General features: G+C 45.9%; 2 protein-coding genes and 1 long non-coding RNA gene across 5 annotated transcripts; 2 read left to right on the forward strand and 1 right to left on the reverse strand.

The window, feature by feature from the left end:
• Positions 1-1,388: 1,388 nt before the first annotated feature.
• On the forward strand, positions 1,389-2,313 carry LOC147654941 (uncharacterized). Its single transcript, XR_015283494.1, has 2 exons — positions 1,389-1,460; positions 1,749-2,313. It is a non-coding gene; the product is annotated as an uncharacterized LOC147654941 (long non-coding RNA).
• Positions 2,314-2,827: 514 nt separating this feature from the next.
• Positions 2,828-13,413, forward strand: LOC111926954 (epoxide hydrolase 1-like). 3 transcript variants are annotated; one of them, XM_023923743.2, is made up of 10 exons: positions 2,828-3,084; positions 4,426-4,449; positions 5,332-5,545; positions 6,330-6,510; positions 7,320-7,550; positions 7,911-8,040; positions 8,365-8,579; positions 10,461-10,569; positions 10,903-11,028; positions 11,993-13,413. In XM_023923743.2, the coding sequence occupies exons 1-10, from the start codon at positions 2,942-2,944 to the stop codon at positions 12,192-12,194; spliced, it is 1,575 nt and encodes a 524-aa protein (XP_023779511.1). In that variant the 5' UTR covers positions 2,828-2,941; the 3' UTR covers positions 12,195-13,413. The 3 variants fall into 3 exon arrangements, with proteins under 3 accessions (XP_023779511.1, XP_086734124.1, XP_086734125.1); XM_086877998.1 differs by lacking the exon at positions 4,426-4,449 and having other exon boundaries at positions 2,830-3,084; XM_086877999.1 differs by lacking the exon at positions 4,426-4,449 and having other exon boundaries at positions 2,962-3,107; positions 5,312-5,545.
• MAD2L1BP (MAD2L1 binding protein) lies at positions 12,292-15,771 on the reverse strand. The gene is made up of 2 exons (XM_023923744.2): positions 15,461-15,771; positions 12,292-14,836 (listed from the first exon to the last, which is right to left on the reverse strand). The coding sequence occupies exons 1-2, from the start codon at positions 15,644-15,646 to the stop codon at positions 14,306-14,308; spliced, it is 717 nt and encodes a 238-aa protein (XP_023779512.1). The 5' UTR covers positions 15,647-15,771; the 3' UTR covers positions 12,292-14,305.
• Positions 15,772-16,446: the final 675 nt, after the last annotated feature.

Here is a 16,446-nt window from a genome sequence, read left to right on the forward strand (position 1 = left end):
TTCCTATGTGCTGTTTGAATGAAAATGGCTTGGAGAGTGGCTATGCACACCTAAAATGCTACTCTGCATAGAAGCTTTGACCACCCCAAGCTGGTCAGTAACCGGTCAAGCTTCACATGGCACCTCAGAGTGAGAGACACTGTCTGAGTAATAATGGCAAAGTGACAACGCTTCATGGCAGAAGGCAGTAATGGTGCCCCTTCACATCTGTAATATTTGCTTCCAATGCCATCCATGACTCATCCTGGTGGCAATGTGGTTGTTCAAACCCAAACTGAGGTCCTGAAGCCAGGGAAATCACAGAAGTTGCAGCAGAAAGGGCACCCAGGTACGTGCAGTCTCAGAGTTGCTGCACTGTGCTAGAAGGAGAGGCAGGCAGGCTGCACAGGACTCAGGAGCTGCAGCACAAAACAACAAAATGGGAGCACGTTAGCACCAAGAAGTAGCAATCATCAGCTCTAGTTGCTGGCTGGATAATCAGAGGTAACTCTTCATGTGGAAGAACTTAGTAAATATTTCATTTTGAAGCATTGTTGACTCCCCGAGCGTGGCGGTCTTGGGAAGTGTTGCACGTGCTTTTTGCCATGGGTTCTGGATTTGTAAACATCTGTAAATAACTGAAGGCACAAACCTGAGTCACCACTTAACCACATTACAAATTTTAGATTTAACATTCTAATTTAGGAAACCCACAGGGTTATTGTGGATTTTATGCAGTGTAAATGCTTCTTTTACTATCTACTTGCCTGGGAACAGAAGTTGTCAACACAAAAAAGCTAGAAAGCCGTGTTTCATTTTTGTTCCTCCTACTCTTGTAATTCTCTTTTTTGTTTATAAAGTCTTCCACTAATGTATTTTATTTGGAAGCTTAATAACTGAGACAGCACAGTAGGAAAAAGTCTTTAACTAGAGGCTTCTGAGAGGCAGAACAAAGTAGCAGAAGGATGAATATCAGTCTTTCTTGATTGGAAGCAAATAAAATCCTGGTGACAGTCTCCCTGCCACTGCTCTGCCACTCCTGGAAGCAAGAATAGTCCTTAGCAAAATACATGTTTTTGTTGAAAATGTAAAAGGCAAAATACTGAGCATAGTGTATAATATGTCAGTGATTCACCTTCTTCTTTCATGTATGTATTCTGTTTTCCATACTGCTGCTCTTCTCACTTTCCCCCCACCCAATACTCCTTAGGCTTTGAGCCCTCATTTACTCAAACTGACAAATTCCTACAAAGAAGGAGCCTTTATCCAGGACTATTTTACTAACCACAAGGAAAATTAAATCTAGGTACCTGAACTAAAACATAGCATTGATTTCTGTATAAAATGAAAAACTGGACTTTTCCTTTATGTTTTTGCTGCTGCAAATCACGGGTGCACCTGGAATACAGCCAAGTGAAATACAGGTTGCAAAGGACACCTGGAGGTGAGCTCATCCCAACACCTGCTCAGAACAGGTTCAGGTATGTCAGATTGCTCACTGCCTTGTTCCTGTCAAATTTGGAATGTCCCCAAGGAAGGAAATCACACATCCTCTCTGGAGCCCTGTCCCAGAGCCCTTCTCCCTCATCGGTGGAGAAGTCATTTCTCCTGGTATCTAACCCCAACTCCTCTTGTTACAATTTGTGTCCTTGCATTTTGTCCTTCACCTGCTGCTCCTCCAGGATGACTCTGGGTCCATTTTCCCTCAGCTTTTCTCTGGTTAACTGTGGGCAGCAATGCGATCCCACCCTTTACTCTTTCCTCTCCAGGATGAAGATGCTTCTTCGCCTTCCTCATTCACCGCATGGCCCAGTCCCCCAGCAGCTTGGTGGCCCTACACCTCCAAGGCTGGGCCCAGCCCTGTCTGTCCCCTACCAGCAAGGCCAGAAGTGGCCCTGGCAATCCATATGTAATAAATGGAATTGACTCCTGCTAACTAAATTGTAACTACTTGAAAAGTTGTTATTATTAGACGCAATCAAAAAAAAATCAGTGTTACAAGGCAGATGTAGCCCTTTACAGATGTTACATGTTGAAATTGAGGTGCAGGATGTAGTTTGGAAGATAGGTGGTGTCTCAAGACTAAAACAGCCTTGAGATGGACAAAATTCGAACAACTTTAGGCATTGGGCCTAAAAACCAGTAAATATAAGACTAATTAATAGACTTACATAACACAACACTTAGTACGCACGTACAAACCTGAAACGTTATCCAGAGGACAACGAGGAAGAGGAGAAGCCTTCACCAAGAGACCACCAAAAGAAGACTGGAGACCCCCTAACAACAAGTGAAGCGTGTGCCGTGAAGAAAAGCGATGTAAAGTCAGAAAAATCGGAAATAGGAGGAAACTTACGGGAAACATTAATGAGTATGTATCAGCATACAGTATATAAGTTTAGCTTGAAGTGCTCTGTTTTGTACGTGAGGCAGGGTGGGGAACCCCCTCTGTACCCCGGTCTTTTTTGTATGTGAGGTGGGGTGATAAGCCCCCTCTGTACCCCGGCTGGTTTTGCTTATGCTTTAATCATACTTAATTACTGGCAGATTATATATATAAATTGTAATTTTTTGCTATATTATATTCTTTTACTAAACAGTATTCTTCTATACCAAGTTACTATACAATTTATTAAGTTGTTTTCATTTTTGATTAAACTGCCATTAACGCAAGGGACCTAGCTGTCAAAATTCTAATTTCATTTATAACACAGGTGTGGTCCCAGAAGCTCTGGAGAGAGGGAAGAATCCCTTTCCTCAGGCTGAAGCTGCCGCTGCAGGGCTCTGCAGGGGCTGTATAAGGATGTTTTGTGAATTCATGACATTTTCCTGGGGAGGCGGTGCTGCCACAGCCCGAGGGTGGGAGGGCAGGCTTCGCTTTCCGTGCGTGTGGCATCCCGGCCGTGCCGGAGCGCAGCGCTGCGCTTTGCCGGGCTCGGGCAATAGGTGGCACTGATGGACGATGTCGTCTGCGCTGTCCCCGAGAAAACGTCACTGCGGAAGGGAAAGAGGCGGAGGAGAAGCCGGGATCGTGTCCGCACTCGCAGAGCGGCCGGGCAAGGGCGAGCAGACAGACATGTGGCGGGAGATGCTTCCGAGCGCACGGTCAGACCTCCTCGGCAAGGGGAGCAGGGGACCCGGGCTGGGCTCGGGGGGATGGCAGAAAGCCCCGGGAGGGTCCCCGGGTCATCGGAGAGAGCGGGAGCAGGCAGCTGAGTTCCCCTGAGCAGGAGTGCGGAGGAGGTGTTGAAGGGCTACGCCTTGTTCTGTGCCGCCTGTGGGACGGCTTGGTGAGCAGCGCAGGGTTTGTGCCTGTGCTGCCGGGATACAGCTCCCAGCTGTGCTCACCGACCTCCGGGATGTAAGCGCAGGGGAATATTCCTACCTGTTGCATAAGCTGTTTGTTCTTAGGAGCCTTGTTCTTCCATGCCTGGAAGTGATTTAAGGAAATGAAATCACGCGTAGGCTGTCTCAGCGAGTGTTACCAAATTGCCTTGGAGGCTACTGGGGTATCCCATACAGGCTCCGGGTTCTGCACTTCAGACAGCAGAGGGAAACAATTCTAGGTGATAGCAAACCCCAGTGGACTTGGTTTTTCATGGATTAACAGATTTTTTTTTCTTTTTTCTGGCATTTGTATTGCTTTGTTTTCTCAAACTACTGTAATTGTTGTACCCAAGAGCTCCCTCCTGTAGCTGCGTTCCACAAGGCAGAGTAACAAGGCTTGCTTCTGTTGCCAGGTTTCAGATTGTGCATTTGTACCAGAAAAAGGTTTAAAGGGAACCGAGGAGGATACTACCTTTTTCTAGCAAGCAGGGGAGAACTAGGGGCTTGCTATCCAGTCAGGAGTAGCTAGAAGTGTCAAAGGTACAGAAGTTCATTATACTCTGAGCAGGGAAGGGTCCCACAAGCTTCTGCTGGTGCCAGCCCGGCAGCACGACCAGCACCAAGTGGCTGGCAGCAGAGTAGCCCTGGAGTTCAGAATTGCCCTGCTGAGGCTGTGCACCTATTGCAACACAAGAGTCACAGTAAACGATTTTTCTGGCTGAAGTTACAGCCAAATAAAGATTTTTTTTTTTTTTTTTTTTTTTTTTTTTTTGGCTGAAGCTGCTCACATGGTGAAACACTGCAAGGACACCTATTCAGTTGTTTACTGCCTTTTATCTAAATTGTGCTGAAGGAGGGAATATTATGGAAACAAATTATCTAGCACAAAACACTGTCTCTTTGTACCGAGGCAGTGCTTTGTGAGCACCTCTCTGCCCATCCTATCCAAAGAGTAGGAAAAATAATGGCAGATGTTGCCAGGTGGCTAAACAGCTTGTGTTCACATCCCTGGGCAATGAGTGGTGCTGGCAGGGCACATTCTTTGCACCATCCACAAGGGTTGGAATGGAACAACACTAGCAGACTGTAAAGATCTTTCTGTTTTTTCCCCTTTTGTAGGGAGAGCATCTTGTCCCAGATCAGGTGAGTGGAAGAGCTGTTCTGTGCTGCGGTCTCCTCTTTTGGTTAGTGCCCTGATTCCCCAGTCATAGCATCATCCCTTCTGTACTCTGAATGACAACAGCAACAAAATCTCCTCTCACAGGCCCCTTGCAGCCCCCTGCAGGAGCCCCAGGCACCTCCTACTAATTCCTAAGGGAAGCTAGAGAACTTGAAACACAAGTCAGAAGCGTGGCAATGTACACTACATTTAGGGCTGCATGTCTGTCAACTCCAGTTCTGGTAACTCAAGTCTGGGACCTTGCTGTTTAGAACAGAAGCAGGGGCACGAGCAGACACTCCTTGCTTGACAGCAGCTATGGGGGAGAGCCAGGATTGCCCTAAGAGATGATTGAATCTGTAGGGGAGCTATGTACAAAGTACTGGCAAGAGGAGCATGTCCTGCACATCCAGCATGTCTGGCTCTCTTCAGCAGCTGAAGATTTTTGTCTCTCCTCCTGCTACTCATCCCACTCTGCCCATGCAGCTTTTATTCCTGGACAAGTCCAGCTGCTCCTGTCTCATTCACTGTAGTACCTGCCTCAAAGTAGATTGACCCTTATCCCATATGTTGAACTTTGTCCCCCTGGGCATCCTGGTTCACAAGGAAAGGGACAAGGAAGACTTATGATCAGCAAGTCCTGATCACCAAGGACTTGAGACCCCTAAGGAGCTTTGGTAGATAGAACCGTGCCCCAAATCTTACCCATGATCTTCAAAACTAAGAGAAATGCCCAGTCCCTGGTGACTGCCTGTGATTTGTGGGCATTTGCCCCTGCTTAGTCCCAATAGATGTGCAAACAAGTCTCAGCATAAGTCCCTTTGACACTGCTCTTGTTGAACACAGGCAATTCTGTGCCTCCCCAGGTCTTTTGAATATTCTCAGAAGAATGCAGCCCTGGTCTCTGCGGCTGCCCTGGGGCTTGGAGGGATGCTGCTTTACTGGCTCAGATCTGGACGCAAGATCAAGACTATAGACATGGGTGATGGCTGGTGGGGCTCGGGTGAAAGGCCCCTCAAAGGGAAGGAAGATGCAAGCATCCGTCCCTTCAGGATTGAAACATCTGACAAAGAAATCGAGGTACTGCTGGCTGGGGGGTAAGGAGGGGCAGAAAGCTGCAAGGGGGAGGCAGTCCATCACCCACCTCACTGCTTCGAGGTGATGCCTTGGAGGTGACAGCAGGGCACTTCCATGTGCCAGGGCAGCGAGCCAGCTCCATTAGATGATGCTCTGGCTCACCATTCTTTATGAAGGGGACTTGATCTCCGGTCCATTGCAATGTCCCTTAAAGACTTTCTGAGACAACAGCCCCTCCGTTGTTTTCCTGCAGAAAGGCCATGCTTTGAGCAGCAGACTTTGACAGTGGGTCTGTGGATGCTGAAGCAGGGCAGGAGGGCATCAGGACATCAGTGGCACAAGTAGGGTAGGACTGAGGGGCTTCCAAAGAGGAAAGGGCTGTAAGGCTGAAGAGGAATGGCATCTTGACTGAGTCATAGCTCCTCCCTCCCTGCATGCCTGTCTTTATTTACCTGACCAAGTAGCAACCAGCAGCTCAAGGTGAGATTCATATTCTCCCATCCAGCAGTGCTGCCAAGCTCCCAGCACAAAAACGCTGAAGTGAGTTAGCAGCAAGCCAGGAGTAGGAGCCAGTACTCTTGGGTGCCCACGGGGAACTTGTAACCTGTAGATGATTGTATTCTCCATATAAACAATTCAGGCGGCCATGTAGAGTATGGCACTTCTTCAGGAGGGCTGGTGGTGTCCCAGACAGCAATACAAAAGGCAGCAGAGCCAGGAGAGCCTGTGCCTGTCAGGGAACATGCCAGCAGCTGGCCAGCCTGGCAAGAAGGGCTCCCTTCCACAGGATCTGCACCGGCGCCTGGATCAGTTCCGCTTCACACCGCACGTGGAAGGAGCCGCCTTCCACTACGGCTTCAACTCCAGCTACCTGCGGAAGGTGGTGGCCTACTGGAGGAATCAGTTTGACTGGCGCAAGCAAGTGGAGGAGCTGAACAAATACCCCCACTTCCACACCACCATTGAAGGTGAGAGGGCTTCTGTGGCTTGAACAGGTCTCAATCAGAAATGCACAGCGAGAAGGGGGGGATGTAAGGAGTGACAATATTTGAGATAACCTATGCGTAACAGCTTAGTGAAATATAACTAGTGGAGGCTTTATTATTAATAACCTTATAGGGACTAAGACCATTACACAGCAGCAACAAGATTAGGTCTGCTTCAGGATGGGCTTCATCTGGTTCTGAACCCATGCTAACTAATGATGAGGTGCTCTTCAGTGATTGCCTTGAAGCTACCTTTGAAAACTGCGAAATTTAGCCAGACTGAGGCTGGAATGTCCAGCCAACAATATCCCAAACACCCAGTAGTTTAGCCAGGTGAGCTTAGCCAGACTTTGCATAAATGATCTCTACATTAGGTTAGCCAGACTTTATATAAGTGATCTCTAGGGTAGACTTATATCATGTTTCTATCTAACATTTTCACTACTGGTTTCTCTTTTAAACACTGCATTGTTTTTGCATGTATCTTACCCATATTATGCTATTCATTCAAGTGCAGCTTTACTTATGTACTCTGAGACCAGTTTCTCAGGAGATGGATGCTAATCTCCAGTGACCCAAATATCTGGCTGGGGTCAATATCTCTGTATGTAAAAGATGAGACAACAGGTAACTATGCCAGGAATCCCCTTTCAGCCTTCTCACAGTGGGCTGGTTGTGGAAATTCTGCTCCAGATGCTAATTACAGTTTTGCTGCCCTCCTTCTACAGAATGCAGAACAGAAACTGTGATGGTCCCAGAGCTTTAATTTTTCTTTCTTGGATGTGTGGCAGGGATTGATATCCATTTTATCCATGTGAAGCCATCCTACGTTCCTCATGGTCGAGCTGTTCAACCTCTGCTGATGGTCCATGGCTGGCCTGGCTCCTTCTATGAGTTCTACAAGATCATCCCTCTGCTCACAGAGCCAGCCAAGCACAGCCTGAATGAGGGTGATGTGGTGTTTGAGGTCATCTGCCCCTCTATCCCAGGATACGGCTTCTCAGAGGCCCCTCACCAGAGAGGTAAGCAATGAAAAGGCTCTGTTGGAACTGCAGTTTTTGGAGTAAAACCTCAGCCATCCCTAGCAGCCCTGGGCACTGCAGTTTATGAGTGCAGATGCCTGGCCCTTCACTAATGCCCCTGTGGCTGAGGTTCTATGGAGATTTGCAACACAATGGTAACTGGAATTCAGGTCTGAATTCACTTTCCACTGAATTTCTTTCATCTTGTGTTCACTTTCTTTCCAAGGAGTGAGGCAGAGCAGCACTGGACACTCTCCCTTCCCATAGCTCCACACACACGTGCCTCAGTCAGGTCATAATCTTTGGCCAGGGAAGGAACACCAGGACAAACAGGTCTCCTGTGTTTCACTTTACCTACAGAGTTTGACTCCATAGCAACTGCTCGGATATTTCATAAGCTGATGAACAGATTGGGCTTCAAGGAGTACTACCTACAGGGAGGAGACTGGGGGTCTCGTATTACTACAAACATGGCCCAGATGCTGCCACAGTAAGTAGCAAGGGAAATCAGTGCAGAAAAGCTGCCTCCAATTCCTACCCTACTTTCTGGCTCCCTAATCCTACCTCCTGTTTGCCCAGCTTCTTATCCCCTTCTGCTTTGTTTCTTTCAGGGACAACCCCATCCTGCATATTCAATTGCATTCATATGCTTTGTATTGAATTTTTTATTTTTTAATCATGATGAACCTGAAGGGCTTTGTGTGTTTGATTCAGTCTAGTGTTTATCTCACAACTGCAGTCAGACTTGTTTTCTAGAAAATGTGGAGACAGAAAATTGCTTGATTTAACCCTCTGTTCCTCAACTTACTTTTAGATCTGTGAAAGGGCTTCATCTGAATCTTGTTTTCATCGCCAGACAAGGTTTGGGAAAGTTGATTCGTACAGTGCTTGGGGCTTATGTACCATGGCTTGTAGGCTTCAGTAAGGAAGATGCTCGACGTTTCTACCCTTTCATGCAGAAGAACGTATATGACGTCCTGCGAGAGTCTGGATACTTACACATCCAAGCCACCAAACCAGACACTGCAGGTAAAGTGCCTTCTCTGTATCCTTGTGAACATGGTAAGCACTTGTGGTACATTAAAACAAAGTCCAGCCAAATTTGAGGAGCAAGGAGTTCTGGTGAGCTCTGGTGACTGAGTACAAGACCCATGTGGGCAATGAGTTCATGGAGAGGAGAACGGTGTAAAATGAAGTTAAAAGGAATCACTCAAAAACAGATGGAGATTTCAAGTATAAATTTTCAAGGTCTTTTAAATAGCATGCCAGTTGTATTGGGAATGAACCCCTTTCCAAAGAGTCTCTCCAAAGTAAAACACAGGGTCCTGAAATTGAAGCTTCAAGAAGTAAATGGGGCTGAAAACAAGAAAAATATCAGAAGTGAGGAGGTGCAATGTGAAAGTTGCAGAAAGGTAGACAAAGCTCAAACACCTGAAAAGGCAGAATGCTGATGTCCTGGTGCCAGTGGATAAGGACTATGAGGACAGATATGGCCATTTCACGATGCTTAAAGGAACTCTTTGCACCAGTCCCCACCAGAGAGGATTCTGGGATATTGCTTTATTGAAATAATCCCTCATCAGGAAAGGCAGCAGAGCTGTCTCAGGCTGGTGTCAGATTTGGAGACCAGAGAAGAAACAGCCCCCCAGCCCAGCAATTCAGCAAAGGAGAAGAAGCAGCTCAAACTGAAATGTCAGCAAATGCCTAGACCATTGCTTGAAGTGACCACAAACACAAAGAAATAAAAGGAGACAAACAATATACCAGGTGGGAGGGAGTTATGGTGGTTGTGGTGTTTCTGGTTGCTTGGGTGTTTTTAATGGCCAAAAAGTGAAGGTATCCACAGAAAAAATGAAGATTAGTATGTCTAGTCTCTGATCAGGAATTGGACAGAATTGTTTAAACAAAGAGAATTGATTTACATAGGATAATATCACAGGGAAAATCATGCTTCATGAATCAGAGCTCTGGCAGAATCAGCTGAAGATCCCCAAATGTAACTTATATAATTTCCAAAAATATTTTGTTGAGACTCCTCCCCTAGTGTTCTTAAGAAATTGAACTGCCTTAAGAAAAGGATTAAAAATAGTTCACATGAGAATCCAAGCACAGGAGTAAATCAGCAAGTTCCAGGGCAGAGAGAGAATCACAAAAATCTGTGCTGACACCTATACCCTTCAACAGGATCCTAACTTCTCTAAAAATAAAAGTTAATAATTAGATGTAAAACTGACAGCTATCCAAGCTTTGGTTTATAAGTGACTGGTTGATAAAACCAGCCAATAAAAACTGGTATCAACAAAGTTCAAAGCAGTTTAAGTGGAGGAAGAAAATCACAGTGGGTTCAAGTTTGGCTGCTGCTATATGAGAATCAATGAGTCAAGGGCAGTGCTCTCAAAAAATCATCTGGATCAAAGATTAAGACAATTTTTCAAACTCTAAAATAAAATTAAAAGCAAAAACACAGAATCCATGATATTCATGATATTCTGAATCTGTTGCATTCCTGTTAGCCCTGTTTCATAAATATATTTTAGAATCAGAAGAATACATCCCATCCTAAGCAGGACAATGCTCTCAAATATTTTATCTGAAATTTCTTTTCAGAGTGTAATCTTTTTACATCTGAATTTTCTTCTTCTGCCACACATCACCAGGAAGCCAACGCGACTTCCTTAGCTCTCAGCTTTTTTTATATAGGAATTATCTGAATCTGTAGTGCCCTCAGTTACAGCTGGAATTCCTTTGCAGGGAATTTGTCACAAGTACTATAAGGGATAGATAAATACAGACTCTTCACTAAATTCTCTAGAAAACTCTGAATACTTAATGAAAATCCAGTTTAACTTGCACGGAAGTACTGTAATGCCAGGCAACTACAACAGCTCTTCTTTTCTCCTCCATAATTAGGTTGTGGACTGAATGACTCTCCAGTGGGGCTTGCTGCATATATCTTGGAGAAATTCTCAACCTGGACAGACAAATCATTTCTGTATAAAGATGATGGAGGTTTGGAAAGGTAAGAAAACAGATGTTATCCCACGAGAAGTCTCATTAAAAAAATGACTGGTGGGAACTAATACGAAGATACAGGTAAAATACTGGCCCATCAAAGCTGAAATTTAAGAATGAAAGGCTGACATGACAAGCAGTAATTTAAACTTAAAGCAGACTGTCTGCACACTACTGCTTCAGCACCAGGTGGTTTTGCTCTGGACACATAGGTGCCAGTTAATTCACTGCTTGAAAACAGGTGGAGGTAAAGAGGGACAGCAATTCTTCAGGGCATAAGCCCAGTACAGAGCACTGAGCAACAGTTTCCAGTTAAATTTCTTGCTCTCTCTCTCAACAGCAAATACTCTCTTGATGAGCTTTTGACCAATGTGATGATTTATTGGGTGACATCCTCCATTGTGTCCTCAATGCGATACTACAAGGAAAACTTTTCCAAGGACCCTGATCTAAGTGCTCATAACAGGTAATTATGCAGCAAGTTGCAAGGCAGATTTGCAAATGAGGTTGAAACATTTGCCTGATCAACAGTCAGATCATTTACAACAGCAAATATAATTAGTTCTGAGAAAAATAAAAGTCCAGATTCTTACTTGCTTTGGATAAATATAGTTAAGGGTTACTTTTCTTTTGAACCTGTAATGCACACAAGATGGCTTGCAGTCAAGACAATGCAAAAGACTTATCAAAGCACCAAGCAAAGACTGATGTTCAAAATACAAGTCTATGGACTTATTCACCAAACAAATGTGACTTATAGCTCAGTTCAGTAAAAAAAAACCCCAGAAGATCATGGGCACAGCTAAGAGAGAAGTTTAAACTGAATTAGGAAGGCTATTGCTTGCTGGAGGATAAGCTAAGAACTACAAGAGTTAAGCACAAACCTGGATCAGCAATTTAATAAGAGAGGAGTACTTGAAACCCAGCACCTCATGACAGCTGGTACATTAAGAAGATTCTAAGAGAGGCTGACCACAAAACGTTGCTGAGCAGACTTCTCCAAGTGATCATCTAAACAAATGGGGGAGTCTTTTTCTTTGTGGACTGAACCATTAGTCTGAGGATTACTCCTCAGAGAGTAATTTGTTATGCATTTGGTATCAAATTCTAAAGCAAACAGCAGCTAGCTCATTTCTTGAAGAGGTGTGGTATCTTGCCATGTGGCACAACACTTCAGCTTTTATAAGCTGAGGTCAAAGATGGGAAACATTTCAAGACCAACACATACGCAAAGTTGGCTCTACTTTACACCTCTACAGGTATAATCTTAAACTCTAAATAGAAAGGAAGCTCTTCTGCAGCGTGCAGACCAAGAGGTACACAGCACAAAGCGGGGAAACTTCTCTAGCTGAATGTGTTACGAGAGACAGACGTTTTCATAGACTGCCCCAGCACTTGTTTCATCAATGCAATTAACTTATGTCTTCTAGGGTTGGAGTATATGTTCCCACAGGGATTGCAGCTTTCCCTCAGGAGATTGTACATGTACCACGTGTCTGGGCAAAGGATGTCTACAAGAACATCATCAGTTACTCTTACATGCCACGTGGAGGGCATTTTGCTGCCTTTGAGGAACCAAGGCTCCTGGCACAAGACATCATGCAGTTTGTCCGAAAAGTGGAACAGCTGTGAGCCTCCAGTTGAAATTCATGCATAGAATGGAAGCAAGTTGTTCTACCAATGGCAGAACCTTTAGACTGGATTTGTTTAATCCCTCAAAACAATCACATATAGAAACCAGCATTTTATTTTGACAATAATTACAATACTGATTTTTCTAAATCAAATTCTACATTTACATTAAAAAGAACTCCAAAAAACATCTTGTGTTCTTTTGTTCCCAGCACCGTATCATTGCTGCATTCATAGTTCAAGTATAACAGAATACGTAAACAGTTTATTGCAGTAACAATTGCACTTATCTGAGGGAGAGATATGAAAGTAACTGGTCAAGGCTTTTGTTCAAAAGCCTCTTGAAACACTTGGGCACCTGCATTCTTAAATATGTGTTACAAGCAGCCTTGGAAGTGGAAGCAAAAGGGTTTTGATCTCCTAAGCATAAACACTCCTGCATTCAAGTTATATTTTCTTCAAGAGACCTGAGATTTCATATTCAAGCTTAAGAGGCAGCTACTGCATATTGTAAACATATTAATGGATACTAAAGCAGAGAGAGCACTCTAGTGTTCAAGCTCAGAAACATCAAATTAAGTTCCTACTACTTCTATCACCATTCCATTCCAAAGGTCAAAAAATGCACCAAGTGTAGAGGGTTACTTCAACCTTTATCCTCTTAGGCAAAGGATTTTCACCATCCCACTGTGCATTTTTGACTAGTAACAGCAAGTAGTCTCATGACCAGTAGGCTCACATTTCTCTTCAAATGGGATGGAGTTATTTGAAGCTACTAAAAGCTCTTTACAGCATACATAATTGCCTGACTGAGGACGGCTCCAGCACATATCTAGTTCTAACACAGTGCTCTCGGAGCTTCTCTCCCTGTCCTGTAGCAGACACCAGCCCAGAAAAACAGGCTCAAGTTCTGTTTCTAAGTGATACAATCTGACTAAGAACAGGAACTTGGAATGTAAAGATAATGCTAAACTTGATCACATTCCCCCAACTTCTACACATTTCAGAAACATTTAAGTCTAAGTTTCTTCCTCAAGTGGGAATAACCTTTCATTATTGGGGCAGCACTCTTAACTTTCTTTGAAGAGGCTTAGCAAAGAAACTGCTTATAATCCTACTTATAATATACTTTTAATATATATAATTATACTTTTAATATAATTGCTTATAATATAGCTTTAATCTTATATCTAACCAATTGCCAGGGTTGTTAGGCAAAGATCAGTAAAAAAAAAAAAAAAAAGAAAAAAAATTGCTTATTGCTACCCTGCCTCCACTGTACCGGTCTCTTAATCTCCAGCACAGCACTACCTATAAGATTTTTCAGTTGATAGAAAATTTTTGGAAGTTTTGGAATGTTAAAGAACAGAAAGTGAGTTATGGGGAAGTGTAATTTTATCAAGTAGATGGGTAAGCACTTGGGTACTCAAGAGGGGCCCACACCACAACTGCTGAGGCCAGGTTGCCGAGGTGGGCCCCTGGAAGCAGCTCCACCCAGCTCCACAGCAGCCCTGGCAGGCTCCAGCCTTTTGCCGAGGAGCTGCTTTCATCCTCCCATATTCTTTGCTAGCTGGAAACAAATACCTCTTCTGCAACAATATTACTTCTGTGTCCCGCTTCAGTTATGCCCTTTGGTTTTCTTGTTATGGGAAGCTTTTTAAGGACTGCAGAAGGTTTTCTTCCCAGAGTTATTTTGCAGGAAGCAATTTTACCTAAGATAGCCTATGGGTAACACAGCAAAGGCAGGGTCAGAAAATGGTCATATTAAAACTCAGGAGGAGGTCGTATGCATCCAGCATTTACCAGTTCAGCAAGAACACAGCAAGGGAGTTTTATTCCCAACACATTAATTCATTCCATGCCACAGATCAGGTCCCTAAAGAATCACTGGACCTGTGTGCAACTGTGCATTAAAATGGATTTGCCTTCAACAACAACTAAGGAAATAAGGACAATAGATGAGCACAGCAAGCTACAGGAAGGCAGCAGACACCATGAAGAAAAATACATTCAGACAGACATGGTTCAAAAAGACACAGTTACATTTGCTAAAATTAACACCTAAAAAAAACCAGTAATGAATATTCCAACTAAATTGCTACAGAAACAACTCATTCACTAAAGCCTTTGAGGGTCACTGGTGCTTGGAACCAGATATAGTCCTCCCAAGCAGATGCCGTGTGCTGTGGAGGTGAGGCACTAACACGGAGGTCTCCATCACAGGACACCTTAACAGTCAGCTTCCTCCCTCGGGTCGGCACTCGGTAGTTGAGCTTGGGCCGGAACCACTCAACACCACAGTCACGATGTCCCTGGACCAGGACAAGAGTGCCTGTGATAGGGAGAGCCTTAAGTTCACTGAAGACATCAGCAACAAACAGTCGGTGGAAGAGCTGGCGAACACAGGGTGCAGTCTGGAGGCTCTCTTCAGCCGCTCCCTCGCAGAACCCCTCCAAGTTCAGCTCATAAAGCTCCTTGGGGTTCATGACATTGCCTCCTAGTAGGAAAAGAACTCGAGGAACCAGCGTCAGACTAAATATGATTTCCAGATGTTGGAACAATCCCTCCAGCTCCATCAGCAGCTGCTGGCACTTTCTGCTTGCCAGGCCCAGGGAGAGTGGTTTGTCAGTTCCATCTCCATCCTGGAAAACAAAAACTCAGATTAGTACATTTCATTATGAACATGTATTTGTTATAATATACTCTGCAGAAAGCATGGCCCATCCCAGAGAGTCAAGGAACAAGAGGAGTTCATTTTGAGAGCTACAGGTACCCACTCCATAAAGATGCACATTTCTCTCCACAACAGGAGACGCAAGAGCAGTGCAAAAGTAAAATCTATAGCTAGCCAGTTTGAATCTTAATCACACTACTGATGAATTCCAACAGGAATTAGAAGGCCGTCTTTCAAAGATCAGCCATCACGCTGAAAGCACATCATAGTTTTTGGGGTATTTTTTGCTTAGAGGTTTTCGTGTAACAAACGAAGCAGTGACACGCTTTGAGCAGAAAGTCGGAAACAAGTAAGAGCAATTTGCCGACACCTTCACCCTGAACTTAATGATGCCTTTGCCTTATTTTTAAAAGAACAGGTAACACTTCGGGATGCAGCCACAACAAGCGCTTTACTTTAAAAGCGGAGACACGTTGCAGTGCAAGTCACCGAACGAGAACGCGAGCTCGCAAGCAAAATTCAAACGCCACAGCCCCTCTAATCCCCCGGCCCAGGGGCCGCCTCCGAGCACGGGGATGTCCCCGCCACTCACCTGGGCCGCCCGCCGACAGAAGTAGGAGAGCTGCTCGTAGGGGAGCGGGAGCTGGTTCCGCTGGTGCAGGACGTGCTTCAGGAGCTCGCAGGCGAAGCGGTAGCCGCTGCCTCGGCATACAGCTCCCGAGAACGCCACGGCCACCGCGGGGCTGCCCAGCACCGACCTGTCTTCCTGTGGCTTCATCCTGCCGCTGCCAAGATCCAGAGCCGCCAGCGCCTCTGAAAAGGAACCAGAAATGCGCTCCCCCAACGGCCGCCGCGGGTTTAAATGCCGCTGCCGCGGAGCCTCACGGGAGTAGTGCACGGGCCGCGCCGCGCGCCCTCCGGCGGTGGAAGAAACGCTGTGATTGGTGGGCGTGCGCGGAGGCGGGGTCTCAGTGTAGCCCCGCCCCTCAGCTCCATCTCCAGACCCCGGGCCGGGGCCGCCCGGCCGATGCCGTGCCCGGGAGCTGTGGCTGCTTCTTGCAGGGCTGTCCGCGGAGTGCCGCAGGAAGCGGCTCCACTGTCCTCCGCCCCGCTGCCGGCAGCCTTGGCGGCTCCGGTGTCCTGCCGCGGGGAGGTGGAGGAGGCGGGGAGCGTGCAGGGAGTGCTGTGTTTGGAAACATTGTGCCTGCCGCCCCATTGGGTGCCGCCTCCAGCACACGGCGGGTGGAGGGCGGGACGGCAGGAGAAGCCGCTCCGAGGCAGCTTTACGGAAACCGCGGCCACCTGTCTGTTGTACACTAACAAAGATCCCCCGTCGCCCTCCCCAGGGCATGCCGAGGGGAAAGAAAAGGCGCAGTGGCCGTGGAACTGGAGACTAGGAATACATTTAGTGAGGGGATGCGGCTCATAGCTAGAGGACCTTTCGCTGATCCGGCCGCCCCCCAGGCTGGATGGTAAATGTCTCCTTTGGGATCGCTCTCTGTCGGGCTGCTGCCTCTGCGTAGTCATGAGATACCAGATCCCGGCGAGCGGAGACCGGGGAGCGGCGGCCCGCGGAGA

Source organism: Cyanistes caeruleus, chromosome 2 (assembly GCF_971803275.1).
Source record: "Cyanistes caeruleus chromosome 2, bCyaCae1.hap1.1, whole genome shotgun sequence".
NCBI classification, from domain to species: domain Eukaryota; kingdom Metazoa; phylum Chordata; class Aves; order Passeriformes; family Paridae; genus Cyanistes; species Cyanistes caeruleus.

Coding starts and splice junctions, on each gene's coding strand:
- MAD2L1BP (XM_023923744.2), bottom strand. CDS start 15,646: ATGAAGCCACAGGAAGACAGGTCGGTGCTGGGCAGCCCCGCGGTGGCC. Junction 14,837..15,460: donor TCTGTCGGCGGGCGGCCCAG/GTGAGTGGCGGG, acceptor TTTGTTTTCCAG/GATGGAGATGGAACTGACAA.
- LOC111926954 (XM_023923743.2), top strand. CDS start 2,942: ATGTCGTCTGCGCTGTCCCCGAGAAAACGTCACTGCGGAAGGGAAAGA. Junction 4,450..5,331: donor AGCATCTTGTCCCAGATCAG/GTGAGTGGAAGA, acceptor GTGCCTCCCCAG/GTCTTTTGAATATTCTCAGA. Junction 6,511..7,319: donor CTTCCACACCACCATTGAAG/GTGAGAGGGCTT, acceptor GATGTGTGGCAG/GGATTGATATCCATTTTATC.